Below are 27,214 nucleotides of genomic sequence, written 5' to 3' on the forward strand. Positions count from 1 at the left end.
TGACTCGATGGCAACGAGTTTGGTTTTTTTGGTTTTAAGGACTACAACCAGCATCTTTTGACTTAAGGCCCAACATCTTTCCATACAGTCTTCCTCAGATGGAGGAAAAGTGATAAGAGGGCTCTTTTATCCTGAAGTCAGGGACAAAGCAAATGTCTCTCACTCCTATAGACAAAGATAAAGCATAGAAGCCTCCTCCAAGACAAAGTGTTGACAAGAAAATGTCATGCCTGGTAGTTGCTAAGAGCCTTAAGAAGCTGCCTCGGGATCCTTTGAACTTGGTGACACATCCTCACTCAACATACTTTTTCTCAATTGCTGACTTCCTCTGTGGTTTGCTAGTATTTTGTTTTTAGCAGAGGAGTAGTTAGAAAACAACACAGGTTTCATTTCCTCATTTTCGAGCCTCACTCTTCATGAGGGCCAGAAAACTCTCTCAAACTGTGAAAGGCTTCAGGGTGAGCAGTGGATCTCTCTTCCCCCTCTCCAGGGGCCCTCAGATAGGATCTTGCACAGAAAGGAGCCATGAATCTCTGGCTTTGGTCACTTTACTTCCTTCCAGGTAAGTGCTACGGGGAAGCAACATTCCTCAGAGTTCTTATGAGATTCAACTTGGTCACAGGTATCGGAGTTGCTCGGCGTCTTCACCTCGGATGTTTCCAGACAGATTCTGTTGCAAACCAGTACCTAGGGCAGGGCAAGGATGGAGGTCCTCCGCCTCTCTGCCAGTGCTCCTTGCTCCATTCCAGACACTTCTCCTGTTCGAGTCAAGTGGTAAGCCATAAGGACTGAAGGCATCACCACTCCAAGACATATTAACCTATTAATATGGGATCTTGTCACAGGTGTCTCCAAAATTCATTCTTCTTACCTCTACATTCTCTTTGTTTGGGTCTCTTTCACTCCTGAATTTTCAGCTTGCAACTCTAAATGAAGACTCCCTGATACATTCTGTAGCCCTACTCTGTTTCCTGAGTTCCACGTCTCAGGAAATGGAACTAACTCCTGGGCACTCCCACTTCAATGTTCCACCAAAATCCAAAATTCAATATGCCCAACACGCTACCTCAAGCTTCTCCTTGGTCACCATCCAAACCAGCTACTCCATCTGTCTTAACTGTCTCTGACAACAGCCTCAATGCCAGAATGGCTTTTTAACACCTTTTTTAACACCTTTTTTCCTTTATTCCCACCCAGACATTGATCCAATAATTGGCCAATTGATGTAGTTTCTGTTGTTAGTTACCGTTGAATCAGCTCCAACTCATGGCAACTTTACGGATAAGAGAATAGAATGTTGCCTGGTCCTGTGCCATCTTCATGGTTGTTGGTGTGTTTAAGTCCATTATTGTGGCTATTATGTCAGTCTAACTCATTGAGAAATCTGTCCCATTTCTGCTAATTCTCTTCTTTACTGAACATGATGTCCTCTACTAGAGATTGGTCTTTTTTGATGACATGTCCAAAGTAAGTGAGTAGAAGTCTCGCCATCCTCTCTTCTAAGGAATATTCTGATTGTATTTCTTCTAAGACTGATCATTCTTTTCACAGTCCATTGTATATTTGATATTCTTCACCAACACCACAGTTCAAACACATTAATTCTTCCATCTTCCTTTTTCACTACCAAACTTTTGCATGTATATGAGATGATTGAAAAGTCCACGGCTTGGGTCGGATAAGCTTGGAGTCCTTGAGTGGTGCAAACAGTTAATGCACTTGTCTGCCAACCGAATGGTTGTACATTCAGGTCCACCCAGAGGTGCCTTGGAAGAAAATCCTGACCATATACTTCTGAAAAATCAGCCATTGAAAACACTATGGATCACAGTTCTACTTTGACATACATGGGGTTGCTTTGAGTCGTAATCAACCCCATGGCAACTGGTAGTGGTGGATATAATTTCTGGATTCACAATTATCAGGACAAGAAGCAATGACAGCCTCTACTAGAATGGAAGCAGAGGGGATGGAAAGGAAAAAAAAAAAACACGCAGCTATCTCTTAATTTTCTTTCCCACTTCCTTCAACTCCACCTGCATGATTAATCTTGAAGATTAATCTTCCCAAAGTTTGACTCTAATCATAGGATTGCCCTTCCCAAAAACCTTCCATGCATCCCACTGCCTAGTGAATTAAATACAAGCTCCTCCTTTGCATCCCCTTTTTACACTCTGAGCTTACCACACTCCCCTGCATTTGCTAACTGCTGGTCAACAAGGACTCCTCCTTGAACACATTCTGAGCCACCCTGCTCTGCTCACATTAGTTCTTCCAGGAACATCTTTTGTCTCACCTCCATCTATGATGGGTCCTTCAAACACCATCTCAAACTCCCTCATCTTCTTGTAGACTTTCCTGAACCCTGTCTTCTGAACCCCAACAGCTGATCACATTCTGCCTTGCAGTGTGGGTCGATGCGTATCCACCTTATTTTGTCTATTAAATGGTAAGCTCCTTGGAGGTTAAAAAGGTTTCTTATTCATATTGGCTTTCCTTGTGATGTCTTGAATATGGAAGAAACTCAATAAATATTTGTTGAGTCAAAGATTGAAAAGCCCAAAGGAATGGAGTTTTGATGAAATCTCAGACGCAATGAGAGGTTGCGGGAGATTATGGGCACAGTGGACAGTTAACTAATCTTGGGCTAAGAGGGAAGAGCAGCTGGGTGGGAGTGGAAGATCTGTGGGAATGAAGGTTATCTCACATTGTACCACCTCAGCCTTTCATAGCAATGACCATGAAGATGGCACAGGACCTGGCAATATTTTACTCTGTTATCCATAAGGCCGCTATGAGTCAGAACCAGCTTGACAGCGTCTAACAACAGTCTGTCCTGAGCAGTACCACCATTCTAGCTGGGCCAGTGGGGTCTCTGCTCTGGGCCCCTATACTTTAGAGTACCCACTCTGGTTTTTTTCCAGCCATGCACAACCCCACAGGGCCAAAATCCCTTTCCTGTCCAAATGACTACAGCCCAGTGACTGTGTGAGCCTCTATCCTGGGTCTTCCTCTTGAGGGTGACTGCGAATCCTATAAAGGGGTGACCACAAATGGCTGTTTGGGGAGGAGATGAAGTGTAGATGGAGGTTGTACATGCAAGCTGGGGTGTCCGTCATGTATAGCAGGAACCTAGTAGTGTGGGCACAGCACAGAGGTGGGAAGAAATGGAAGCCAGACCAGAAGCTGGGAACAGGAAGCCTGGGGCTTGTTTTCCTTGCATAGCCATGTTCTGGAGTGGTCATGCAAGGAGTGTGTGAATTTGTCAAGATAGGGGGATAGAACATATTTTATTCAACAGTCTATTAGCTTTATCTATAACTTTAAAATATATACGCATATGGTATTTGGGCCTTCATTTGTACTCTTTTCCTGATTCTGCAAAAATGAGGGGCAGGCCTGGTTCCCTGAGCCCAGTGCGTGCAGCACAAGCTATAGATCATGTTCCTTTTTGACAAATATAAAAATCTCAAGCCAGCTTTCCACTTCCCAAGATTCTGCTATGACTTGAATCAATCAGGTCCTCATCACCACTCCCTCCTTCCATTACACAGAAGCCAATGTCTATCCTCAGAGCATCCCCGCCAGCCAAGACTTCATGGAACCTTATTTATTTTGCAATATGAAAATTATAGGGTTTTTTTCCACGTTCCACACATATATTTACATTAAATTATCGAGTGAGTGACTTTTTAAACCACCTATGTCCCTCTCCTCTGCCATCACCACTGAAAATCAAGCCACCAATCTAGAGATTAATGTCACTTACTTAGGAGCCTCTTTACAATATTAATATTAAACAGGTGTGTTCTTTAGATACCTTCTACTCCTCCCTTTCTTCCCCAGAATCATTTGTAAATGTAGTTATATAGCTCAGAATTGTAGAAATGCAAGGACACCTGGGACACTTGTTTAAAAATGAGGATTCCTGGCTCCACCCAAGACAGGTGTAATCACCATACCTAAGGGCAGGACAAGGTCATCTGCATCTTGGTGAGTTCCCCTCAGATAACTCTTAGGTACTCTATGCTATCTTAGAATTCTAAACTAGGAGATTAGAACTGCGTTAGTTCACTCGTTTTGGAAATCTGCTTTTCCAAGTCTGCATGTGTGTTAGTAGCTATTATAAACTCCAAGGAGGTTTAGTCACTGTTTTCTGAGTTTCTGGGCATTTTCACATCACCAGCTAGGCCTCCCTCATTGGTCATAACTCAGTGTATCCAGCAGCTCTCTTTGTGTTTCATCTCCAGTGTTTGAGCAATGAGGAACTGGGCAAGTCTGGGATTTACCAGAAGCCCAACCCTGAGCAGAAGTAGGCCATTGAAGGTGTCTGCATGAGCAATGACCTCACCTTTGCTGTACCTTGTCTCTACCCATTTTACAATCTTTTTTTCTTGGGGAAGCAGCATTCATGCCCTTCTTCTGGCTGGGTTATTCTCAGCCAGAAATGTTCCAGTGCTTCTCCCCTCAGGTGCTGGGTTTTCCCCACAGGTGTGTGTGAGCATTCTGGAGGCACAGGGGGATTCCCCTCCCCTTATAATGGGTCATGTCTTTTGCACGAGGTCATCCTTCCATCGCCATGTTCAGTCATGAAGCTACCTACCACGTCTCAGTGTCAAATGGAGTTAGAACAGTGGTTGGCTACTCGTGTGAGGGTTTCCACATCAGATCTATGTTTCTGGCTGACTCCCTGCTTCTCCCTCTCAACATGCTCCTGAAAACGCTCCCTTCCCAGCCCCTGTTTTATCCTCCTTGAGCCCCCATCCCTCTACTGGAATGGCTTCCTCAGACCAACTGCTTTTCCAGAAGCCTCACACCCTGCCTGTTTCCTGAAGCTTTCCTTGACTCTCCTTATTTGACTAAACTTTTTGTGTGTGGTTTGTGGGAGAATTTCAGGAGCTATGTGAACTTCTCTGCTCCATGAACATACCATGCTCTCACTTAGACTGGGCCATTTATAGGGGCTATTCTCACCATCTGGAAGACTTTCTCCTCCTCTACCCCATCCCCCAGCCCCACCTCAACAAACATGCTCTTTACTCTATGAACCCTCTTCCCAGAAATATGCAGACACTTATCGGGACTTACCATAGCTGACAATCCTACACAACATTACCCTTTTTTCTAGCTGGCTCAATTGCATTAGACCTGTCTTCTCTCTGCCACAACAGATGCTTGTTTATGTCAAGGATTCATGAACCACATCTCTCATCCCTCCCCAACACACATAAAATGTGCACACGCTCACACACGCACCTGCTTTCCCACCTGTGTCCCCTACCTCAGTGAAGACAATCACCATTCTCTCAGTTGTCCTCCATGCCCAATTCTTCAAGTCACAACTTAGACATCATTTCTTCCAGAAGCCTTCCTCAAACTATGCAATAGTCGGGGTCAGGTGCCTCTGTTTGGCACTTCCAAGGAGCCCAGTGCTATCTCCGTCAGGGAATTCATGACACTGTGCTGCCTATTTGTCTGCATCACCCACTAAATGATTAGTGAGGGGAACGATACTGGCTATCCAACCATCACATGAAAGGCATTCAATAAATACTTGCTAAATGATTTAATAAATAGAACTGTGGATGAATGGTTGGCTGAATGGGTCTGAGCAAAACAAAACCCTGTTGCCATTGAGTCAATTCCGACTCACAGTGACCTCACATGTTTTGGAGTAGAGCTGAGTTCCATAGGGTTTTCAATGGCTGTAATCTTACGAAAGCCGGACGATGAACAAGGAAGACTGAAAAAGAATTGACACCTTTGAATAGTGGTGTTGGCAAAGAATACTGAATATACCATGGACTGCCAAAAGAACGAATGAATCTGTCTTGGAAGAAGTACAACCAGAATGCTCCTTAGAAGCAAGGATGGTGAGACTACATCTCACATACATTGGACATGTTATCAGGAGGGACCAATCCCTAGAGAAGGACATGCTTGGTAAAATAGAGGGTCAGCAAAAAAGAGGAAGACCCTCAATGAGACGGACTGACACAGTGGCTGCAACAATGGGCTCAAGCATAACGATTGTGAGGATGGCACAGGACGGGGCAGTGTTTCGTTCTGTTGTACATAGGGTTGCTATGAGTCGGAACCGACTCGATGACCCCTAACAACAACAATCTTACAGAAGTAGATCGCCAGGTGCTTCTTCCAAGGCACCACTGGATGAATTTGAACGGCTGATCTTTTGGTTAGTAGCTGAGAGCAAACTGTTTGCACTACCCAGGGACCGAACAAAACTGGAGAGGAAACCCTGTTGCAGCATAGCCACACCATACCTCTCTATACCACACTGAAGCCACTTGAGGGTTATGTCCTATTTGAGATCATCCATGGCATAGTACCTCTCCTTGGAGGGGGTTTTGTAGTTTTGACCACATTCTCAGGGATTTGGCATCTGGGTCTTTATGAGTTGGGTTTGGATTTGGTGATGAGGCTGGGGCTGGGGACAGGTGTGGCTGGTATAGGCTGGGACTGAGCACAGGGCTGTAGATGGACATGGAGCTGAACTGAGGTTGTGCATAGGGTTGGGGATGGAAAAGGCCGAGGCTGAGGGTAAGGCTAGAGGTCAGCATAGGGCTGAGGCTAAGGGCTGGCTGAGTCTGGACTGATAATGGTGATGGGACTGGGACTGGGGATGAGAATGAGGCTGTGCTGGGACCAGGGCTAGGGTTGGATTTAGGACGAGAGTTGGGGATGTGGCTGGGATTGGGACATAGTTTAGAATGGAGTTTCCTCTGCATTAACTCCCTCTCCCTGCAGTATCTGGGGCTCTGAAGATCCTCCCAGCAGTCAATCTGGAGGGAGAGCTAGGAGGATCCGTTACCTTCGAGTGTCCACTGCCTAAAACGTACAGCAGGATCTATCTGTGCCGGGAGATGGCTGCGCCTGGAGTGTGTGCCACTGTGGTGTCCAACGGGAACTTCGCCAAGAAAGAATACATTGGTCGAGTCTCCCTGAACGTGTGCAGAAAAAAGAATCTGTTCCTGGTGGAGATGACAGGGATGACTGAGGATGACAGTGGAGTCTATGCCTGTGGGGTGGGACTAAACACAGACCGGGGCAAGACCCAGCAAATCACCCTGAGCATCAGCAGTAGGTACCACAGCTGACCGGAGGCTCAGCTCACCCAGAAAATGTTTCCACTTGGGGAGGTTGCAACAACCCTCTAACCCTAACAGTTGCCCAGACTCTTATGCTATTGCCATGTTAGCCAGTGCAAGAACTGGGATCCACATGGATGAAACTTCAGAGTGTCAGTTAATTTCATCATCCACAGAATTTTCTATCCAAAATGCATGAAAGAAACAGAGTAGTTCTTTGTATTGTCCATCCTCTCCAGCGCATGGGGGAAGGGGGATGTGAGATTGAGGAGAGGCAACTGGAAACAAAAGGACATAATTATCCCATACAACTGTCCCACGGGAAATACAGGAGATGAACATAAGGAAAGACACCTTTCAAGGCCCAAATTGGTATTTTATGATCTGATCCATTCCTTATTTCTCCTTTGCTCCACTGACGTGCAGCACTAATTCACAGCCTAGAATCCCAGTGGCGTCTGATGGTTTTGCAGGGAATGTTGACTGTGGTAGGAGGAGAGGGCATTTCCTTCAAGGAAGCCCCCAGCCCAGTTTATTTTCTGCTCCTTCAGTGGACCCTGCCCTCGTTCTCTCACTGCCATCCATCCTGGCCAAGTCAGCTTCAACTCACACCAATAGTCCCTTCTCTAGGCCCCAGTCACCCCCTCAAGCCCACCAATGTCTTCCTGTTGCCTCCAACAGAGTATTATCCATTCTGGGAGGAGGAGATGGCACTTCAGACCCCAGGATGGTTTCACAGACTTCTATATCTGACGGCGGCCTCTACGGCCCCTTGGTTCCAGATGCCTGAAGATGCCATTCCTTCTGAATTCGTATTCAAAGGTCAGCTCACCAACACTAGGATGGGAGATGTTGGGGAGATGCTGGGGTATTGTGAAGAGCAGGGTGAGGGGGAGGGTGCATCACTGAGTGGCTGGCAGAGCAGAGCTGCGGCTCAGGTGTGCATTTCCTGCCTCAGGAGATGGTAGCTCCTTGACACGTGTTCTCCAAATCCTCCTTTAAAAACCTTTTAGTTACCAAATTTTTATTTCTAAAACAATTTTTTTTTCTTTCTTTTTTATTGTACTTTAGGTGAAGGTTTATAGAACAAATAGTTTCTCATTACACAGTCAGTACGCATAATGTTTTATGACATTGGTTTAAAAATTTTTTTTGATGGCATGTGTTTTCAGTATTGGAATGCATGCTTACAACTGAGTGTGTCTACATTTTTGGTAGGTAATATGGATTTTGGAAACCCTGGTGATGTAGTGGTTAAGCGCTACAGCTGCTAACCAAAAGGTCAGTAGTTAGAATCTACCAGGTGCTCCTTGGAAACTCTATGGGACAGTTCTACTCTGTCCCCTAGGGTTGCTATGAGTCAGAATCAACTCGACAGCAACGGGTTTTAATATGGATTTTGAGAAATATGATCTGGTAATACAAGCCACCAATGAGCTAGTGGCACTTTGGTGCTGCCAAATCTTTGGTATGACAATATATCAATGAAATCTATAGTAATAATTTATTGCAGGTGCCTTTCCATTAGGTTACATGGGGAACCTCTGGTTTTCCAAATACGACACAGAAAAACCAAAACAAACCCATCAGGGCTCCCTAACTATCACACAGGAAAGCCATAATTATGCTTGCAAGCCTTATCTCACAGAACTAAAGGAAAAAAGGCAAAAGTTTACAAAACTAACACATCCAGGAAACATCACCTAATAGAATGCTCAACCTACTCAACAACGAGGCTCTAATTCCAGTCTGCTGAGCTTCGTGCATTTCAGAAGGGACCCACCTTGATGCTAAATACATTAGAGCCAGAATAACATACTACCTACAAAGTCCAGAGGCATAAAAAGTGACTGGTATACCATCACACCAATGGTAACAAAAGAGTTAAGCCTACCCTACAGCCAGTATACCAGGCCCTACTTGCAGAACTCAAACACCACCACCAGGTGGCACCACAAATAATGGAATTTGTGCTCCATTCACAAAATCTAGCTCTTTTATGAATGACTGCCAAAACCAAGACTGGGCAGAGTTCCCAGCCAGAAGCCCTCATGCCTCCTGCTTCCCACAACAGGACTGTCTGTCTTCTACCTGCTGGCATTCAATGATTTTAACAACTCTATTTTGCAATAAAAGGATTAATGAGGATCATACATACCTTTACATTTCTAAATGATATTCCATTTTCAAACACATTTTGGCATGCAATATTTCCATCATAGTCTCACATCTACCCTGTAAGATAGATACATTAGCTGAGTATTACTACACTAGGGTACCCTCCTGGGTGCCAAGAGGGATAGTGTAACTGAGCATATCATGTACCCAAAGTTATAACTGATAGATGTGGGACAGGGAGAATGGACAAGACCACAAATACGGCCAAAGGCCAAGTGGGAATAGAGCTACAAACAAGGTTTCCTCATGCTCAGAGGAGGGAGAGCTCTTCTGCCTGGGCAGTCAGGGAAGGCTTCCTAGAGGAAATGGTATTTGAAGCAAATATAGCTAGGAATTTACTAGGTATAGATGATATGCTAAGAAGGCATTGTAGGTCAAAAGGACTGCAAGAACAAAGGTAGTCTGGCTAAAAGGGAGGAAGAATGTGTTGGGGAAAGGGATGGTGACCCAATCCTGCTGGAGACTAAGTATATGGAAGGTCATTTTTTCCTGCTGTCTCCTACAGTAACACCAGCTCCGAGGACTCAGGCCCCTCCGGCCGACCACCCGTTGCCTGCTACCCCAATCACCCACCACTCTCCAATTTCCAGAGCATCTTCAGTGGCAGCTGGCAAGCCGCCAACACTCCTGCCAGCCACCACAGCCTCAAAGACTTCAGCTCGGGAGGAGGAGGTCAGGCCCCAGCCGGCTGGCTACAACCACCAAACCAGACTGCACAGAGAGAGGTAAGGGGCCTCTGTGGCCCTGGACAAGCTAATCCTCAGGCAAAGTAGGCTAGAGTTAGGAGAGCCACTGAAGTCCTCCTGCACGTCCACCATTAGAGACCCTTCCTGGGTTTCTCTCTAGAAGGCCACTCTGAAATACTACCTGTGAGTACGGCACATTAACGCATGAGTTCCATGAACAAGCTTATGCTTGCCAGGGCCCCCATGTCAACAAAGGAGGCTCCGTAGAGGCAGGAGCCAAGGCTTTCAGTCACTCAACATTCATTCACATCTGATTTGATGAGGAGGAACTAAATGAGAATAACATCTTTAAAAATCCACTTAAGCTTGCCCAATTTACAGCACAAAGTAGCCCTTCCCACACGTGCAGCTTCCACACTGACTACAGTATTGTAGTAGTTACGAGCATGGTTCTGACACCTGAGTTCACAATCTGGCCCCTCATCAAGAAGCTCTGTGATGGTAGGCAGGTCACGTAATCTCGTTGTGCCTCAGTTCCTTCATTTGTCACCTCATAGAACTAAGAAGGATTAATGAGTAGACCAGTGCTTTATGTTTACTAGTAATGAGTGTTAGCTGTTACCATTATTAGAATTACCTTGGGAGAATTTTAAGAAAAAAAAATTTGATGCCTAAGTCACCACAGATCAACTTAATCAGACTTTCAAGAATGAATCCCAGGAATGATATTTTTCTAAAACTCTGCAGGTGATTCTAAATGTAGCCAGAATTGAGATCTATCGATATAAAGCTGTGCTGTCCAATATGGTAGCCAGCAGCCACATATGGATATTGAGCACTTGAATTGTGGCTAGTCTGAATTGAGATCCTGATTTTAAAGACTTAGTATGGAAAGAAAGATTGCTCTATATATCAGTAATAAGTTTTATATCAATTATATGTAGAAATCATAATATCTTAGATGTACTGGGCTAAATAAGATGTTCTATTAAATAAGATGTCCCATCAGTTTGTCGTACTGTGGGGGCTTGCATGTTGCTGTGATGCTGGAAGCTATGCCATCGGTATTCAGATACCAGCAGGGTCACCCATGGCGGACAGGTTTCAGCTGAGCTTCCAGACTAAGACAGACTAGGAAGAAGGACCTGGCAGTCTACTTCTGAAAAGAGTTAGCCAGTGAAAACCTTATGAATAGCAGTCAAGAAATCAAAAGACACATTGCATTGGGCAAATATACCACAAAAGACCTCTTTAAAGTGTTGAAAAGCAAAGATGTCACCTTGAAGACTAAGGTGCGCCATGGTATTTTCAATCACATGGTATGCATGCGAAAGCTGGACAATGAACAAGGAAGACCTAAGAAGAATTGATGCCTTTGAATTGTGGTGTTGGCGAAGAATATTGAAGATACAACAGACTGCCAAAAGAACGAACAAATCTATCTTGGAAGAAGTACAACCAGAATTCTCCTCAGAAGCAAGGATAGCGAGACTACATCTTACATACTTTGGACATGCTGTCAGAAGGGATCAGTCCCTGGAGAAGGACATCATGCTTGGTAAAGTAGAGGGCCAGCAAAAAAGAGGAAGACCCTCAACAAGATGGATTGACACAGCGGCTGCAACAATGGGCTCAAGCATAACAACGATTGTGAGCATGGCGCAGGACCAGGCAGTGTTTCGTTCTGTGGTACATAGGGTCGCTATAAGTCAGAACCGACTCAATGGCACCTAACAACAACAACATTAAAATTACTTTCACTTTAATCTGTTTCTTGAACTAGGAAACAGGAGTCTTGGTTCTACTTGAAACCACTTTTAATGTGGCGTCTAGAAAATTTTAAATTATGTAGATGACTCACATTGTATTTCTATTAAACGGCACCCATCTAAAGGCTGGGTGTAGTGCAGGGAAGTGGTGGAATTGACCACTAGGGGGCAGAATTATGGAAGACCATAATAATTGGAATCATGCTTCCTTAGCCAAAGACAAACCTGTTAGTGTAGATAGGGACCTTCAACATCATTGGGTTTTACAGATATGGAAACTGAGGCCAGGAGAGGTAAGTGGTTTCAGATAAAATCAGGACTCCTGTTTCCTAGTTCAGTAAGTCACATTCTACCTATCCGTAGAGAATTCAAGGCAATTCAACATTTTCTGAGTTTCTACTATGTGGTAGGCACTGTCCTACATCCTAAAGACGTAAAAAGATGACAACATGCAAAACAATCCATTTCTTGCCAACTAACTAATGCAAGTCTAACTGTGGTGAGAGTTGAGTTGAACACAAAATTGGGAAAACAGAGCACAAAAAAAAATTGATTCTGACTTTACCATGATTAGGGAGGAAAAGAGGACTTTTGCGCTGGTCTTTAAGGAATATAAGGACTCAATATGTAGAGAAGATGGAGGGAAGATCTTCCAGGCAGAGGGACACCATGAGAAAAAACATCTTCAACAGACATTACAGTTACAAGAAACTCACTCATTTAATACTTGCAATAATCTTGTGAGGAAACTGAGGTGCAGAGGGTTGGAAGGGGAACTGACATTTATCTAGCCCTGCTATAGACCAGGTGTGGTCCCTGGCTGATACAAACGATTAACATGCTTCCCTGCTAACTGAAAGGGAGGAAGTTGGAAGTTCGAGTCCACCCAGAGGAGCCTCTGGAGAAATACCTGGCGATCTACTTCCGAAAAATCAGCCATTGAAAACTCTGTATGCAGCACAGTCCCACTCTGACACACGTGGGATCGCATGAGTCAGAATCAACTTCAGAGCAACTGGTGTAGACCAGGTGCACTTAGTTCTTTATATTCATTGTTTTATTTAATCCTCCTAACAGTTTTGTGGTAGAGGTTTTACTATCTCCATTTATGGAGATATAAGGCTCAGAGGGAAGAGGTACAGACAGAATGCTCCTTAGAAGCAAGGATGATGAGGCTTTGTCTCACGTACTTTGGACATGTTATCAGAAGGGACCAGTCCCAGGAGAAGGACATCATACTTGTTAAGGCAGAGGGTCAGTGAAAAAGAGGAAGACCCTCAACCAGATGGATTGATACAGTGGCTGCAACAATGGGCTCCAATACAGCAATGACTGTGAGGATGGCGCAGGCAGTGTTTTGTTCTGTTGTCCACAGGATCAGGTTGCTGAGTCGAGGCACTTAACCGCAAGGCTCAGAGAAGCTAAGTTTTTTCAAGATCACTCAGCCAGTAAAAGGCAGAATCTGAATTTGAACCCAGATTTCCTGACTCCATAGACAAAGCTCTTTTTGGGAAGAGGAAGTGGGAATGGATTCTTAACGCAAAGGGACAAACCTGTGAGACAGTTTCCAAAAACAGTTGTCCACTCAAGGGTACTACCTCCCTTGCTTCTTTCCTTCCTTCCTCAGAGCCTTCAACCATGGACTGTCTGGTGCTGAAGACCAAGACTTTCACATCCTGATCCCAACCATCCTGGGCCTTATGCTCCTGGCACTTCTGGGGATGGTGGTGAAAAGGGCCATTCAAAGGAGGAAAGGTGAGCACCGGGCGGGGGGAGCTCAAGGCTCCGTTGGGAGAGCTGAGCTGCCCATCAGGCAGGCCCTGGACGTCCAGGCCCCCACTTTCTCAGCACGCCGGGGAAACTCAGGAAGCGCTGGGTGAGCAGCTGGGTGTGGGGAAGGGAGATGGGGGCCAACGGCCTGGAAATGAGGAGGAAGAGGAGAGTGGCCTGGGCGTTTTGGTTTTCAGTGAAGGGCACAGCCGCGCCTCATACATGCCGCACACTTCTACTGAGCATCTACACGTCAGACAGTGCCACGTCTTGGGGAGGGGTACTGCTTTCGTTTTTTAAGCAGAGTGTGGGGAGGGGGTACCCACAGGCCTCACCATGTTCCTCCCTCCCTCCCTGTGGCTTTGCTGAGAAGTTCTCTCCAGGAGAGTCCGCCGCCTGGCCGTGAGGATGCGCGCCCTGGAGGCCTCCCAGCGGCCGCGATTATCGCAGCGGCCCCGAATGTCGCAGCGGCCGCGCTCCCAAAACATCTACAGCGCCTGCCCGCGGCGAGCTCGGGGAGCCGACGCTGCGGGTGAGCGAGCCGGCGAGCGGAGAGGGCCGCGGGCGGGCCAAGGGGCGGAAACCCTGCGGGCCCGAGGGTGCGGCCCGCGCTATGCGCCGCGGCTCTGGGAAAGCCTGGCGCTGCCGGGTCCACCCCCTCCTTTCCAGGGTTACCCGCCGGATCGGGCTGGGAGTACGGGTGGAGCTAGGCCCCTCGGTCAGGCCCTCATCTCAGTCCTCCGTCCCCTTAGGCCCGGAGCAGGCACCTCTCCCAGGCCCGGGAGCAACGGAGCCCTCCGCCCCGCCGCAGGTAAGCCCCGCCCCCTTGATTGGCAGGCGCGATCAAAGGCGGCTGCAGACCTGGGCCTTCACCTGCGCGCAGACTAGTTTAGCTGCAGGGCGCCAGCTTTCCCAGCAGGGCCTGGGCCCTGAGCCAGGGGAACAAGATGTATCAGTTTCCTCCTTTGATGATGTTGGTAGACTGACTACTAAAGAATTGTGGTAAACTTAGTTATTTGGCTTTTAGCCACGCAGTTCTCCTGGGATAAATGTGTGCTGATGCCAGTAGCTGAGTAGGAGATGAGAGATGGAAACTGCAAATAAGGAAGGGCTTTCCTGTGGAAGATTAGACTTGTAGCAGGTCTCAAAGGGATGGCAGCTACCCAGACAGGTTCACTGATTAAGAAGGGAGAACTTTCTAGTAAATTTTCTAAGATAAGAGGAGGTCATTTATCCATCACTGGGGCAGTGAAGCCTGGCCTAGATGATGCCCTGGCAGAGATGTAAATAGGATTTAACACGGTGGGTGGAGGGATTCCTCTTTAAATCTAGGAATGGACATATACCACACACACACACACACACACATACACCCATTGCCCGAAATCGATTCCGACTCATAGCGACCCTACAGGACAGGGAACTGCCCGATAGGGTTTCCAAGGAGCGGCTGGTGGATTCAAACTGCCGACCTTTGGGTTAGCAGCGGTAACTCTTATCCACTGTGCCACCAGAGCTCTAGGAATGGACACAGGAACTCATTTTTCTATCAATGGCTATTGACGGACAGGTAAAAAGCCTTTAAATTACCCATCTGTCTCTGTTTTTACAAGTTAAGAAAAAGAACATTTTTTTTTTCTCTAAGTAGCCCACAGTAGCAGGAGCACTATCACTTCAGGACAGAAAAACTCCTTGTTTTAATTAAAGTGGTATTGTTGGCTGCTTACGAGTCAGTCTCAGTGGGTTGTGGGTTGGGCCGTTGTGATCCATAGGGTTTTCATTGGCTGATTTTCAGAAGTAGATTACCAGGCCTTTCTTCTTAGTCCATCTTAGCCTGGAAGCTCTGCTGAAACCTGTTCAGCGCCATAGCAACAGGCAAGCGGCCACTGCCAGACAGGGGGTGGCTGCATATATGGTGCATCAGTGGGAAACTGAACCTGAGTCTCCCACATGGAAGGTGAGAATTCTACCACTGAACCACCAATGCCTCATAATTAAGGTGTAGACTAAGCTAAAGCAATAGACCCCAAAACCCAGAGCTTACAAGACAGGAGTCTGTTTTCCTCTCAAGTGAAGATCCAGAGGCGGGGGCTGGTGAGGGGGCGGCCTGCTCATCGAGGTCATCCAGGGACTGAGATTCCTTCTGTCTCGTTGCTCCACCATTCCCTGGAGTCTTGCCTGGCCCGTGGTCAAAGCTCAATCACTAGTATATGTCCACATTCCAGCTCACAGGAGGGAGAAAGAAAAAGGAAAAATAGCTGCTTCTTTAAGAACCAAAAGAAAAAAAACAAAAACAAACCCATTGCCATTGTGTCGATTCCGACTCATAGCAACCCTGTAGGACAGAGTAGAACTGCCCCATAGGATTTCCAAGGCTGAAATCTTTACAAGCAGATTGCCATGTCTTTCTCCCGTGGAGGGACTGGTGGGTTCAAACTGCTCACCTTTCGATTAGCAGCCGAGAGCTTTAACCACATCACTTCCACTCACATCCCACTGGCCAGAACTTAGTGATGTGGCCACAGCTATCTTCAAGGAAGGATGAAAAATGTAGTCCCTGGCTGGACAATCATGAAACTTGCTAAAAAGGGGAGAGTGATTCCCAGCAACAATTAGCAGTGCTGCCAAAGTCACCTCCAGCTTCTTGAACTTGCCCTTACCCACCCGCACTAGAAAAGGTTCACACTAGCTAGGAATGGTCCAGCACTGTCCATGAATTTGGTTTGCCCCATGATCAGACTTTTTCCTTGAAGATAATGCCTCTCTTTGTTAATATATTTTTTGCCAAAACGCTTGCCCATCCTTGATACCCAGAATTCAGTATTCTAGAAGGAGCCCTAGTGATGTAACACTTAAGCACTCAGCTACTAACCAAAAGGTTGGTGGTTTGAACCCACCCAGCAGCTCTGTGGGAGAACGACCTGGTGATCTGCCCCCATAAAGATTACAGCCTAGGAAACCCTATGGGGCAGTTCTACTCTGTCCAATGGGGTCACCATGAGTCCAAATTAACTTGACAGCACCTAACAACAGACGAAGCTTGGGCTAAATACTGAAGCTGCTGGAATGTGTCCTTCCACCTTCCTGCACCTGACCTTCATCTACTCCACCCTTACACCAGCCTGTGACCACACAGACCCTCACCTGGGCCTGTACCTGGCTCAGATCTTACCTTGCCTCCTCCTTGCTGGAAACTCATTCCCACTAGTAGGGGTGGGCGAGAGGTAACTGATGAAACCAGTTTACAACAGGCTGCAAACAACTGACTGTTTTAGTCTTCACGGGGAGTATTTTAATTCTTTAAGCCAAATAAGTTCATCTCAAATGATGAGCTGTAACAGGCAGTGGGAGACATATTTCTGAAGCAAGCTGCTACTGCTTTCCTCTTTGGCAAAGTACAGAAAGCAAAAGTTCCTTTCAGCGGGCACTTCCTGAGTGCCTGCTGCGCTCAGGGGACCGACTTCTTGTTTTCAGTGCTTGTATTTAAATGTGTGACTGTCCCCACACAGCCTTCCTCGGTGGGTGTCACAACAGCTGTGCCATGTCAGGGTCATTGGCACAGCCCTGTCCTCTGAGGACTGACCGTCCTGAAGGCAGGTGATCCTGAAGTTTCCGTCTGGGAAGAAGAGCACCACTGTCGCCATGTGGCCTCCTGCCTTCCTCCCTGTCACTACCCAGCCCCTTCCTGGAAGGCACTGTCACACCGAGCCCTTACGAAGGTGCAGGGGTGACTCGCCCTACTTCCTAATAACTCCCTAGGAGATGGATATTTATTCTGCCACTCACATCATCTATCCCTGAGGGGAAACTCCTCCGGCAGCTGGGTCTCCTTCAGACCTGTGCTGAGCCACGTGATCGTAGCCCGAGCCCCATTTACAGCATTTCCTGCCCACATTAGATCTAAGTGTTTTCCAGTTATCTATGGCGAGATGCCATCCTGAGAATCCCCAGGGCTGGGCCACTTGGTGGAGCTCAGCCACCTCTGTGTCTTTGCCTTTTGGAAGTCAGCAACCAGGCACATGTCCCCATTGCCCACTGTGGAACTCTGCCTGGAGAGATACTAAAATCACCCTGCCCAGATCCAGTAATGTGACTATGGTTGTTCCCAGGTGTCTGAAGCTCCCTGGTTCCATGCCCCGTCCCTGAAGACCAGCTGTGAATATGTGAGCTGCTACCACCAGCCTCCTGCCAAGACAGAGGATTATGATTCAGATGACTACATCAATGTTCCCCGCCTGGCTCACCTCCCCAGCTATCCTCCCAGGCCCAGGCCTTTGTGCCAATGAGTCTCACCTGTCTGCTGAATTCCAACACCTGTTCCATCAGTTCTTGGAGTCCCTGTCACCTCTTGGAGTCCCTGTCACCTCTTGGAGCCCCTGTTATCTCCCACTGCCCACATCAACACTGGTCCCCAGTCTGTCTGCCACGAGTGTAGCTCTGTCCCCAGCTCCTCTTGCACAGAAGGTCAAGAAGGAGCCCTGGTATTGCAGTGATTAAGTGTTCGACTGCTAACCAAAAGGTTGGCAGTTCAAACCCACTGGCCACTCCACAGGAGAAAGATGTGTCAGTCTGCTTCCTTACAGATTTATAGCCTTGGAAACCCTGTGGGGCAGTTTTACTCTGTCCTGTAGTGTCGCAGTGGGTTTGGTTTGGGTTGGTGGTCAGGTGGGCTCCAGGCATGCAGGGCGTTTGTCCTGGTGCCGTCTACTTCCTTCCCAGGCTGTGGGATTTGCAGTGTTGCCTCAATGTTCTTGATCGCAGGGCCCTGCTACCTCGCTCTAGACCACATGGCATCAGGCTGGAGCATAGGCACATCTGTTGCTTCAGGATCCTTCCCAGGCTTGAGCTTCACACAAATAGAAGGCCCTGAGCTGCTTCATGGGGACGTGCCTCTGCCCAGGAAGCTAGGAAGGGGCTGGTATGGACACGTTCTGGGAGTGTCTTTACCCTGGTTCTAAGGCTGGTCCTTGCTGGTGAGCTTTCCACTTACACTGAGTCCTCTGGAAAGGGCAGTTTATTTTGACATAACAAAGGATTCAAAACAGAACCATGCTCCTTAGTGCTCAGTGCATTTAGCATTGCTGCTCCCCGTCAGTTCCCCGGCTAATGAAAGCTAAGCTGCATCAGAGTGAGGCCCCAGACTGAGAGGCAGATAATGTCTGTATATAAATCCTCTTCACTCCAAGTTACCCTGCCTTGATGCCCACAAGTGCCCTGCCCCCAGCATTTCTCCTCTTTTAGGCGTAGTCTCTGTCATCAACTTGTCCCTCACCCAGAGCCTGGTATCGATCTTAGTTCATTTATCTTAACATTGGTCTATTCTAGCGCCCTTCTATTTTCAGAACCACACTTCTGTATTTTCAGAACTACACCTCGTCTATTTTCAGAAATAACACCTCGTCTCTCTGCTAGTTCCAGATAACTTACAGCAAGGTGGGGAGGAAAGCAGCCTGGGTTCCTGGAGGACCAGGGCTCTGCAATAGCCTTTCCATCAGAAAAGAACAGACATCCACCTCGCACATATTCTCTTTCTGTTTGGGGTTTTCAGATCAAGGTCACGGTCAGACATTATATCTTTGATGTTTTTCCTTTTGTTTGTTTTTTCGCATGCCTCCAGGATTTTATTGTACACACAAGCTTTTCTCCTCCAGCAGCTGCATTTTTCATTATTGTACTGCAAGTAAGATTTTTGCCTAAAAGATTAAGAACAGCTCACCTTTTAACTATTCCATAACAATTTTCAGTAATATGCAATAGAACTACAGTTTTGCCAATATTTCATAAACCCTATTTTATGACTGTAATGTAACAAGACACAGTCCCTATAAAATACTCAGATTTTTTTTTTAAATTATTCTTCCAAATATTGGCAACAGAGAATTTACGTAGTATATCCTAGGTCACAAATTATATTCTGCTGGAGTAAATAGCTTTTAGCTGACTTAATTTATAAAAATCAACGTTGACTTGGAAAAGAGTTTTGTTATTTTGACAAAAATTAACAAAATTAAAATGGATCTGTAGTATTTCATTTGTATTTGCAAAAATACAAATCGATTAGCTTCAGAAGCAGTGTAACATTTATAGTGGGGCCACAAGGAGACAGTTTCTCACCTTTGCACTACAAAACTGCAAATCATCTTGATTGTGTAAATTGTTTCCAAGGATCATTGTTAGGTATTTTGAAAACCCTTTTCCCATACAGCCAGGAGCTTTAATAAGAATTGTTAAATAAATGGATTATTAGGTTAAGATTAAGACTGTCAACACGGATTTAACCTACTAAATTAATAATGCTTGATGGAATGCGACCTGTGCATTTTGCAATTGTTAACAAATATTATATTTGTAAGATTTCATCTTACCTCATTTTCGTGTTACTGAGTAATAAGGTGGGCTCAAGTGAATATATGGTTTGCCAAATTGATTGCAGGCATTAGAGAAATTTGAAAAAAAAAAAAAAAAGCTTTAAAATGGAAAGTGCAAAGCCCAGATATCCCCTATCCTTTAGTTTTCCTCCTTAAACCTACAGCCTTTCTAGAGCCTTTTATTTATTTATTTATTTTTAATGTGCTTTGGGTGAAAGTTTATAGCTCAAGTTAATTTCTCATACAAAAATTTATACACATATTGTTATGTGACATTGATTGCCGTCCCTATAATGTGACAGCACACTCCCCCTTTCCACCCCGGGTTTCCCGTGTCCATTCAACCAGCTCCTGTCCCTTCCTGCCTTCTCATCCTGCCTCCAGACAGGAGCCGCCAATTTGGTCTCATGTATCTGCTTGAACTAAGAAGCACACTCCTCACGAGTATTATTTTTTGTGATATAGTCCAGTCTAATCTTTGTCTGAAGAGTTTTAGTTTTAGTTCTGGGTTAACAGAGCATCCAGGGGGCCACAGTTTTGGGGGTTCCTCCAGTCTCTGTCAGACCATTAAGCCTGGTCTTTTTACGTAAATTTGAGTTCTGCGCGGCACCTTTCTCCCACTCCATCCAGGACGCTCTGTTGTGTTCCCTGTCAGGGCGGTCATTGGTGGTAGCCAGGCACCATCTGGTTCTTCTGGTCTCAGGCTGATGAAGTCTCCAGTTTGTGTGGCCCCTTCTGTCTCTTGGGCTAATATTTTCCTTGTGTCTATGGTGTTCTTCATTCTCCTTTGCTCCAAATAAGTTGGGACCAATTGATGCATCTTAGATGGCCAGTCGCAAGCTTTTAAGACCCCAGACACCACTCACCAAAGTGGGATGCAGAACATTTTCTTAATAAGCTTCGTTATGCCAATTGACCTAGATGTCCCCTGAAACCATGGTCCCCAGGCCAGACATTTAATCTTTGGATTTAAGTCAACCACAAAGTTCAGCCCAAGCTTGAGAATAAAAGTGCCAAGTTTGCTCTTAGGAAGAAGGCCTTTCCCAGACACACAACTCAGCCTCACTGGGCACTTGTCCAGAAACAGAAAGGAAAGGCTGCCAGACCTGAGTCCTGCTGCCTTTTATTAGCAGGGGATGTGTTTACAGATTGGACAGTACATCCAGGTACATGGACACCATCAGCAATGTCACTGTCACACTGGCACCCTTTCAAGTGGCAGATAAGGCAAGAATGACTAGGATGAGATAAGGAGGGCACAAGAGGAGAAAGGTTGGAGGGGTGGGCTGGGGAGTGCAGGCAAGGAATGCAGTGTTTAGTGGGAGCTTGCTTTGTGCCAGGCACTTTAACCTACATTATATCTGTGATTTTTTACATCTCAAACCGGTGCCCCCACCCCTACTCCAGTGCTTTGTCCCCACAGACATCAAGACAATGTAGCTTCCATGTCCTCATGTTCAAGTTCATATTCCAGCATCCCTCATCATTCCTGAACAATTCGTAGACCAGGCTGAAAATCCAGTTTATTAAGTATTTACTGAGTATCCCGCCCACTGCCCCACAGTGTGGCAGGTATTGTGGGGGATGCAGGAGGAGCCTAAGAACTCTCCCCGCTGCCTTCACAGAACTTAGAGTCTACAAATAAATACAACATCAAGTAAAACACTGACAATAATCAGTATAATAAATACAGAAATCTGCTTTGTGGGTTATTCACAGCATCCAAGGGAGCCTTCCATGGCTGTCGGGGCGCCACTTAAAGAAGGAGGTCTTTGAAGACAGGCCTGGGCCAAAAATGCAGCCCATGGCAGAGGGTCCGTAGTGCCCCAGGGAGCAGCACAGGAAGGAACACCCATTTGAAATGCATGGAGCCGAGGAAGGTGTCGTGGTCTAGACATTCAGCGCTGGTAGTATTTCTCCATCCAGGTCAAGAGAATGCCCACTTCCCCGACGGCTTTTGTCAGAGCTGCTTCTATGTCCAACTGCAGGGAAAGCGGAGTTGAAGGTCTGCTGTGTTAGCTACAAGAGTAGGTTCCTACCCTCCACTGCCCCCAAGATAAGCCTGACTCCAAGTGATAGGCTGGGTCACCTATGGGGTGGCCTCTGAAAAACTCACTTGCCCATCACCACATCCCCCATCTATGTGTGTTGTCTATTTCAGGAGTGACAACGAATGAGTCAGTAAGTGGGCAGGGCGTAGGAACAAGGGAAACAGCATATGGAGCCCCTGACACCAAGAACCATAGAATCCTAGCATGACCATAAAATCCACCACCTGAGCTCGCAGTGCAGATGAAGACACTGAGGCCCACCGTAGTCCCTCCTCATTGAATGTTACAGCTCTTCACCACTTATTTATAGGCTGACGTAGCTGTTCCTCAGAAAAATGATCAAACTCATATATGACACTTTAGGGGGCTGAGAATGAAATTTGGATTTTCTTCATTGTCTTAATTTGAGTAAAGGTAATATAATTTCCCAGAATTTTTTTTCTTCTCCAAACTAGGCCACTGGAGCATTATGGAAAATACTGTGGTATGTATGGGGGGATGCCTCCCTGCTTACTCCCTTACTTCTGACTCTAACTGCCCAGCTTAAGTACCCATAAAACTCTTTCACAAACAAAGTCCTCAGTAGTGAAATCACCTTATTAAAAAACAGTTGCCATTGAGTCGACTCTGACTCATGGAGACCCCATGTGTGTCAGAGTAGAACTGTGCTCCACAGGTTTTCAATAGCTGGTTTTTCAGAAAGAGATTACCAGGCCTTTCTTCCCAGGTGCCTTTGGATGGACTTGAACCTAAAACTTTTCAGTTAGCAGTCGAGTGTGTTAACCATTTGCATCACCCAGGGACTCCTGAAATCACCTTATAGGGACACATTTTAACTTGAAAACTGATGAAAGACAGATCACTTAGTTTTTGGTGCTAAGGCAAAGTATTTGGATCCACAATCAACATCCATGGAAGCAGCAGTCAAAAAATCAAGCAACCTCTTTAAAGTGTTAAAAAGCAAAGATGTCATTTCAAGGACTAAGGGGCAGCTAACCCAAGCCATGGTGTTTTCAATCGCCTTATGTACATGCGAAAGTTGGACAATGAATAAGGAAGACAGAAGAAGAATTGATACCTTTGAATTATATTGCTGGCAAAGAATATTGAATATACCATGGACTGCCAGAAGAATGAACAAATCTGTCTTGGAAGAAGCACAGCCAGAGCGCTCCTTGGAAGCGAGGATGGCAAAACTTCGTCTCACGTACTTTGTCATGTTATCAGGAGGGACCAGTCCCTGAAGAAGGACATCATGCTTGGTAAAGCAGAGGGTCAGTGAAAAAAAGGAAGACCCTCAATGAGATGGATTGACACAATGGCTGCAACTATGGGCTGAAACATAGCAATGATTGTGAGGATGGCGTAGGACCAGGCAGTGTGTTTCTTTCTGTTGTACATGGGGTCGCTATGAGTCAGAACTGACTCTACAGCACCTAACACCACCAATGCAAGGTATATGCTAATTGATGCAAATATACCTGTGGTCTTGCTAATTCAGTGGCTTTTAGGCAAGCCCTGCATTAATTCTGCATTAGGGCTCTGAGGCACCCTCATTTGACAGGTGAGGCTGGTCTGAGCAAGCTCACAGCTCAGGGGCCCTGGTTACCTGTTTAAAAGCCCCCTGGAACTGCAGAAACTGCCTGTGTGCACTCTCAATGATGGAGAACATCTCATTTTCCTCCTGAGAACAGAAAATAAACAAGCTGTGCTTAATATTGGTTAGGAGAAGAGGTAAGCCTCCTCCCACTCATTCCTTGTGATTCCACAAGGATTCCCAAGGCCTGGGATGACAGCACTGAATGCCAGCTTCTCAAGTAGCCGATGCCAAACCCCTACAACACGGCAGGTGCTGCTGCCTTTAATTCTCACAGCAATCCTGTAAAGTAGGGGTGATCATCCCCATTTGCAGATAAGAAAACTGAAGCTCAGAGGGCACCTTGAAAAGGGTCACCCAGCTAGTTAGAAGTAGACCTAGACTTGAGCCCAGAACTGTTGGTCTCCAAAGTCTGTGCTCTTTTCCAAGATACCCCATAACACCCCAGGACCAGATAAGGGGTGGGGGGAGTTCTTAAAGCACATTATTTCCTGTGAGCCCAAGTCCTGGCTTTGTTCTACTCACACGGGGTTGTAGTTTGGACATGATGACAATAAAGTTGTTGGTGAGAGTAGAAAATGACTGCAGGATCCTGAGTTCATTTGCCTTATTGTAGTAGTTTTTGAAAACAGTTTTCAAGTAAAACTCCAGCAGAGAGTGGATGAAGTAACAGCTTTCAGCATCCTGAAAAGAGTCTGGATTACTATGGAGCCCTCTGCCCACCCTCTGGCCCCCAGGATGAACAACCCATATGCCACACAGGGCAAGATAAACACTAGAGTCAAGACATCTTATAGGAGATGATGATAAACATTGAATCTGAAGGGGACTTTGAGGGCCACGTGGAGCGGTCCCTTTGTTTTACAGGAGAAACCCCAGGCCCAGAGAGGGGAAGTGACTTGCCCAAGGTCCCGCAGCAAGTCAGTGACAGACACAAGCCCAGCTCCCAAAACCCCTGACTCCCCATCTGGTTAATATTCCTTCTTCTATACCACACTGCCTCTCTAATAGCTATGGGGAGGGCATGCTGTGGGGAGCTGTGGTGGACCCTGAGAAGGACCAAGAACTTGGTGGTGGAGAGTTGGCGGGGGAAAGGACTGGAAGGAGAAGAAACGAAGAGAAAATAAAACTAACATCCTGGAACACAGGGATTGCACTCTGGCCCCCTGGAGCTCCACTGTGTGAGGCTTGGTGCCTTGCAGTGATCAGGGCTCAGTAGTTGCCCTTGCAGTGAGTGGTGCTCACTGATTGCCGAGATGAGCAGTAAGAAACACATGATGTTTGGAAAGGGTACAAGCAGAAGAGAAGGAAGGTGGACCTAAGCAGATACTCACTGCTTAGCAGAAGAGAAATAAAGATTGATGGCAACTCTCTGGCTAAACTGAGAAAGATTTTCACCAGCCTTAATCCCCACCCCTCTTCCCATGACCCTGTATACACACACCACACAGTGATAACCCAGAGACTGAATTCCCTGGCTAACTGGTCGGCACTGTGCTGTGTAGGGTCAGCCCAGGGCAAAAGTGGGGGCTTTTATCAGCCACCCCTAGGCAGCCCCGACCCCCACCCATAGCAGAGCAGCTACACAGAAAGCTGAGTCATCCTCCCAGGTCTGATTACCGAGATGTTCTGTAGAATCTCCTTCCGCAGCAGTCGGACACTTGTGTTGTGATCCTGAGCTTGCTGTGAGAACAGAAAGAAAAGATGTCTCTGGGCTGGGGGTCAGCATGGAAATCAACCCTGCAGACATGTGCTGCTTCCCCAGACTGCTAAGTGTATCCAGCCTATGAGATTTCAGAGGCCAGAGGGAGCAAAAGAGGACCCGAGGAGGGCTGTGCTGGGCTGGGCCCTGGGGAGAGGGTACAAGGTTCCAGCCATAGAAAACCATGAAGCTTGACCCCAAGGTAAAATGCAATCCCAGGAGCTCTTACAGCCTGAAAACAGACTTGATGAGGGACCTGTTTGAATCCTTCATTCATTTCAGACTAGGAGGAAATAAGCCTATTTACTTTAAGAATCCCTAACGGCAGGATTTGGCCTCCATGTTCCACAGGTGGTGATGGGCTGCACCTCTGAGCTGCCTCTCACCCATGGAGCTTCTCTGCAGCCGAACCACTCATCCCAACCCTTGGGTTTAGAGTCAGAGTCTTAGAGAGGAAGGGGACTTCCAGCCCATTGGTTTCACTTCCTCATTGTGCAAATGAGGAAACTGAGCTTGGGAGTGAGTGGGGAGCTGCTGCTCAAGTTCATTTCAAGGTCAAGACCACACCCAGGTGTCTTGTACTCTAGTCTGCGACTCTCCTCTCCCCCTAGGCTGCCTCATTAAGCTCCCTCTTTTTCCCTAACCCCTGGCACCTGGATCATCATTTAAGGCATCCAGGGCATCTGTGAGGGCATGCATTGGAGCACTTTCAGACCCAGGAAGATTCACGGTCACACTGTACAAGCTGCCCCATTAGACCTCAGGATTAGCTATTCTTTCTACTTTTAGCCAAGGCCTAAGTATGCAGGAACAGCAAAGCAGTAGGTGAAAACCCCAGGAGGTCTCAAAGGATTATCCATGACTTCTGGGGCCGGAGTGTCCCATGTCCCCCTGGGCTGTAGATGAAGCCTGGCTATATCAGGCTCCCTTCTTTACTCCCTTTGGGCTCTATTTACTTTATTATAGACTGACTGCATCTTTCTGAGCCTCGGTTTCATGTGTAAAATGGGGCTTATGATGCCGTCTGACCTCACGGAGTTCTTGTTTAGGAGAATGATTAGCAGGCTGCAGAGGGTTCCACCATCATAAAATGCTATCCTCTGTCCCCAGTAACCCTGTGGCTGGGTCCAGGACAACACTGCACTCACCACAGTGTCCTTCATGATCCAGAAGGCCTTCCTTAGTCCCTGGAGCTCTACCCCCTGCACTCGGCAGGGCCCAAATCGGAATTCTTGGCCCTGGACCCTTGGGACCTGGCTCCAGAGAAGCAGGAACAAACTCAGGCAGGGGAGGGTGGCCATCTGCATTCGAGAGCCCATCTGCAGCGAAGGAAGGCCTGGAAGGCTCCTGCTGAAAGAAAGGGAGGTATCCCCACTGAGGCAGGCCCACTGAGCCTGCAGGTAGCCTTCTCTCGGTGCAGACTCTGTATAGAGTGACATGCCCCACAGTAATGCTCCTTGTGTCTGCCGAGGCCAGCCTCAGGGCACACGGATAGGAGGACTGAGACTAGGGTGGGTTCCCAGTGTTTCACTAGAGACGTGTGGCCTTGCTGGGGTATTCTGGGTGGGGTCTTTCTGCCCCTGAATCTCATACCTACTGGTCTTGCCATCTCACTATCGGCCCTTCCACCATGCCCATCACATCACACACCCCCTGCGCTTCCTTCCTTTCTCCATACAATTCTCTCTAGCCTCCAACCTGCTGGTCAGAATTTGACCAGGAAGAGTAAAGAAATGCAGTGGGTTGTGATGTGCCAAAAAGCACAGCTAGAGAGCCCATACTCGGGAGGGCAGAGAATGTTAACTGGGCATTTGCTTGTCTATGTTCTGCCCTTAAGTCTCCATGTACACTCCTCCCCCAGGAGAACCCCATTCCTGACTCCTCATTGTGAGGGTACTGGGGGGTTAATCTGGCCCACAGGGAAGGGCCACAAGACTATAGGTCAGGATTGCATACTCACTCTGCCACCTTAACTGACCGACTC

General features: G+C 46.8%; 2 protein-coding genes across 3 annotated transcripts; one reads left to right on the plus strand and one right to left on the minus strand.

Moving 5' to 3' along the window:
• The first annotated feature begins 266 nt into the window (after positions 1–266).
• FCMR (Fc mu receptor) lies at positions 267–18,103 on the plus strand. Of its 2 annotated transcripts, none has more exons than XM_023730298.1 (8): positions 267–774; positions 6,769–7,101; positions 7,791–7,931; positions 9,793–10,012; positions 13,370–13,497; positions 13,886–14,044; positions 14,265–14,323; positions 17,622–18,103. In XM_023730298.1, the coding sequence occupies exons 1-8, from the start codon at positions 654–656 to the stop codon at positions 17,796–17,798; spliced, it is 1,338 nt and encodes a 445-aa protein (XP_023586066.1). In that variant the 5' UTR covers positions 267–653; the 3' UTR covers positions 17,799–18,103. The 2 variants fall into 2 exon arrangements, with proteins under 2 accessions (XP_023586066.1, XP_004375399.1); XM_004375342.2 differs by having other exon boundaries at positions 275–562; positions 17,622–18,102.
• A 2,617-nt stretch (positions 18,104–20,720) lies between these two features.
• IL24 (interleukin 24) lies at positions 20,721–26,669 on the minus strand. The gene is made up of 5 exons (XM_004375343.2): positions 26,379–26,669; positions 25,149–25,211; positions 24,054–24,212; positions 23,541–23,615; positions 20,721–21,862 (listed from the first exon to the last, which is right to left on the minus strand). Exons 1-5 carry the CDS (start codon positions 26,667–26,669, stop codon positions 21,779–21,781), a joined length of 672 nt encoding a protein of 223 aa, XP_004375400.1. The 3' UTR covers positions 20,721–21,778.
• Between the last annotated feature and the right edge of the window lie 545 nt (positions 26,670–27,214).

Source organism: Trichechus manatus, unplaced genomic scaffold (assembly GCF_000243295.1).
Source record: "Trichechus manatus latirostris isolate Lorelei unplaced genomic scaffold, TriManLat1.0 scaffold00035, whole genome shotgun sequence".
Taxonomy (NCBI): domain Eukaryota; kingdom Metazoa; phylum Chordata; class Mammalia; order Sirenia; family Trichechidae; genus Trichechus; species Trichechus manatus.

Coding starts and splice junctions, on each gene's coding strand:
- FCMR (XM_023730298.1), top strand. CDS start 654: ATGTTTCCAGACAGATTCTGTTGCAAACCAGTACCTAGGGCAGGGCAA. Junction 7,932..9,792: donor TTCTGAATTCGTATTCAAAG/GTCAGCTCACCA, acceptor TGTCTCCTACAG/TAACACCAGCTCCGAGGACT. Junction 13,498..13,885: donor GGCCATTCAAAGGAGGAAAG/GTGAGCACCGGG, acceptor TTTGCTGAGAAG/TTCTCTCCAGGAGAGTCCGC.
- IL24 (XM_004375343.2), bottom strand. CDS start 26,669: ATGTCACTCTATACAGAGTCTGCACCGAGAGAAGGCTACCTGCAGGCT. Junction 25,212..26,378: donor GGATCATGAAGGACACTGTG/GTGAGTGCAGTG, acceptor CTGTTCTCACAG/CAAGCTCAGGATCACAACAC. Junction 23,616..24,053: donor TGTCCAAACTACAACCCCGT/GTGAGTAGAACA, acceptor TTCTGTTCTCAG/GAGGAAAATGAGATGTTCTC.